The sequence below is a fragment of the Notothenia coriiceps genome, unplaced genomic scaffold (assembly GCF_000735185.1).
Source record: "Notothenia coriiceps isolate Sejong01 unplaced genomic scaffold, NC01 NC01_scaffold00016471, whole genome shotgun sequence".
In the NCBI taxonomy this organism is placed as follows: domain Eukaryota; kingdom Metazoa; phylum Chordata; class Actinopteri; order Perciformes; family Nototheniidae; genus Notothenia; species Notothenia coriiceps.
Window position 1 is genome coordinate 1 of NW_011349172.1, and position 2,527 is coordinate 2,527.

The window sequence follows — 2,527 nt, forward strand, 5'->3', positions numbered from 1 at the left end:
AAGAACGTATACGTTTATTGTTCGGTTGACTTGATATTTGGTCTTAATTGCAGTACCCATAATACTTATGAGTTTGTAGTACTGTTGGGGTTTACACTGCTGCTTGAATGTAATTACTGAGCATTGTTTTGACTTCAGACACACACATACATTGGCTGCAGAACCACAGTTAGTTATCTGTTCACACACACACACACACACACACACACACACACACACACACACACACACACACACACAACCACACTCTGACTGTCTCTCTTTCTCTCCCATGACAGATTTAGATTCTCAGTTCTCTCTAACCCGGGCTCAGCGGGTCAGGGCGGCCATGTTTCCAGAGACCCTGGTTGAGGAGGAGGCAGCCATGCCCGTCCAATCAGATCCTTCACAACAGAGCAACGTGCAGCGTCTTGCTGAGCCCTCTCACCTGCTGAAGAATGCTATAGTCCACCTGATAAACTACCAGGACGACGCAGAGCTGGCCACCCGGGCCGTACCGGAGCTCACCAAGCTGCTGGCCGACGATGACCCGGTACGCACACACACCTAACAACTAAGCCAGGGGTGTCAAACTCAATTTCATCACTGGCCACATCAGTATTACGGTTGCACTCAAAGGGCCAGTTGTAACTTTAAGATTTTATAAATATAGATATATAAATACATATTATATATAAAATAATGTATTAAATTACATAATTGCCAATAATTGCAAGTCTCTTCAGTGGGCATGTCACAAAATGTGATGCATTGTGGGACATGCAGTTTATGGACAACGTGCTTCTGTAAAGCGGCATGTAACCGTATAATAAACGTATTATATTCTTTGCAAGCTCTTGCGGGCCACATAAAATGAAGTCATGGGCCGCCTTTGGCGCACAGGTCTTGAGTTTGACACCCCTGAACTAAGCTGTCAGACTAGGGGTGTCCGGGGGCCAAGTGCGGCCCTTAGTCCATTTTCAATTGGCCCTTAGCAAATTCTAAAAGTATAATGTAACATGGCCCACACCTGAAACTTTTGCTTTTCCTATATTGTACTTCTTAAATATATATTTACAAATATATATATGTACAAATGTATTACTTATATCCATAACCAGCTTGAAATATACCCTTCATTTTCCCCCTTATTATAAGCATTCTGAGGCTTCTTTTTTAAGGGATGAGCTGCAACACTTTTTGTAACAAAATAAAGTAAACCCTCTGGTGAGCTTTGAAGGAGGCTGTTTGTTTTCTTAAAGCATATTCAAGTATCAAGCATAATTTACCTACATTTGATTAATTTTGTTATCTTAACTCAACTGAACATATGAGGCAATAAACCTCACCTTTTTCTGTATGTGGCCCTCAGTGAAAAAGGTTTAGACCCCTTCTTTAGGCATTATATTTGACACTGTTACTTTATTTCTTCCCCAGGTTGTGGTGAACAAAGCAGTCATGATAGTCAACCAGCTGACTCGTAAGGAGGCCAGTCGCCGGGTGCTGGTGCAGTCTCACACCATTGTAGGCGCTGTGGTGCGCGCCATGACAACAGCAGCTGACGTGGAGACGGCCCGTTGTGCGGCCAGCGTGCTGCACTGCCTGTCCCACCAGAGAGAGGGGCTGCTGGCCATATTCAAGTCTGTAGGGATCCCAGCACTGGTCCGCATGCTGAGGTAGAAACACTGGAAATAGTGCCTACAAAGAGTTATATTAGGGTGTGTTCACACCTGCCTTGTATCCGGTTGTAGTCCGGTTGAATCGAACCCTGGTGCATTTAGCCGCTTGGTGCGGTTCATTTGGGTCGGTGTGAACACAGTCCGACACCTCTTAGGTGAACTAAACAACCGGACTCTGGTCCGCTAAAATAGGTGGTCTCGGAACGCTTGCTTGCGAACTCTGGAGCGGGTCATTGCTGGTGTGAACGCAGTCCGCACCAAAACATAGGAAGCGTAGTATTTACGTGTCACAAGAACGCGGGTGTCTTAACAAATCTTTAGCGAAAGAGTCTTTCAAGACATCCGCGGTAGTTTAGTTAAAGAGTGAAGCAGAATGAAGTGTTGAACAGTGTCGTGTAAAGTAAAAATGCTCCGTCAACTACATAAAATTAAGAACACCTGTCGTCGGTGAAACGCCCCTCCTTACTGCAGAACGTCTCTCATTATATGTGTTATAATATTTTTTAACGGACGTTGTCTGATTATATAATAATATGTGTGGGCCGCTAGTGTCTGTTGATCTCCAGATTAACAGCAGCATGAGAATAACCTGCCGAAAGTGCCGATGCTCCATGGTGGAGGCTCCGGTAGAAATTGCCGGGATTTGCGTTTTTTCCCCCTTAATGTCTGAGCAATGGTTGAACAGCATTTCCGTGCACATGACTTGTGTTTAAAGTTTATAGTCCGTTTGAGTTTTGCCCATGTGAATGCAAACCGAACCTTCTGAAAAATGAAACAATGTAACAAACTGTCGTCTGGTGCGCACCAGAGAGCGACTATTAGGTGTGAATGCACCCTAACGGCCCCGTCCACACACAGGCATGAAAAAA

At 44.7% G+C, this 2,527-nt stretch overlaps 1 protein-coding gene across 1 annotated transcript; it reads left to right on the top strand.

Moving 5' to 3' along the window:
* Positions 1–278: 278 nt before the first annotated feature.
* Positions 279–1,659, top strand: LOC104949552 (junction plakoglobin-like; the record flags this gene model as incomplete). The annotated part of the gene is made up of 2 exons (XM_010775923.1): positions 279–532; positions 1,417–1,659. Coding segments are annotated over 2 exons (497 nt in total), but the record flags the coding sequence as incomplete, so codon positions are not given.
* Positions 1,660–2,527: the final 868 nt, after the last annotated feature.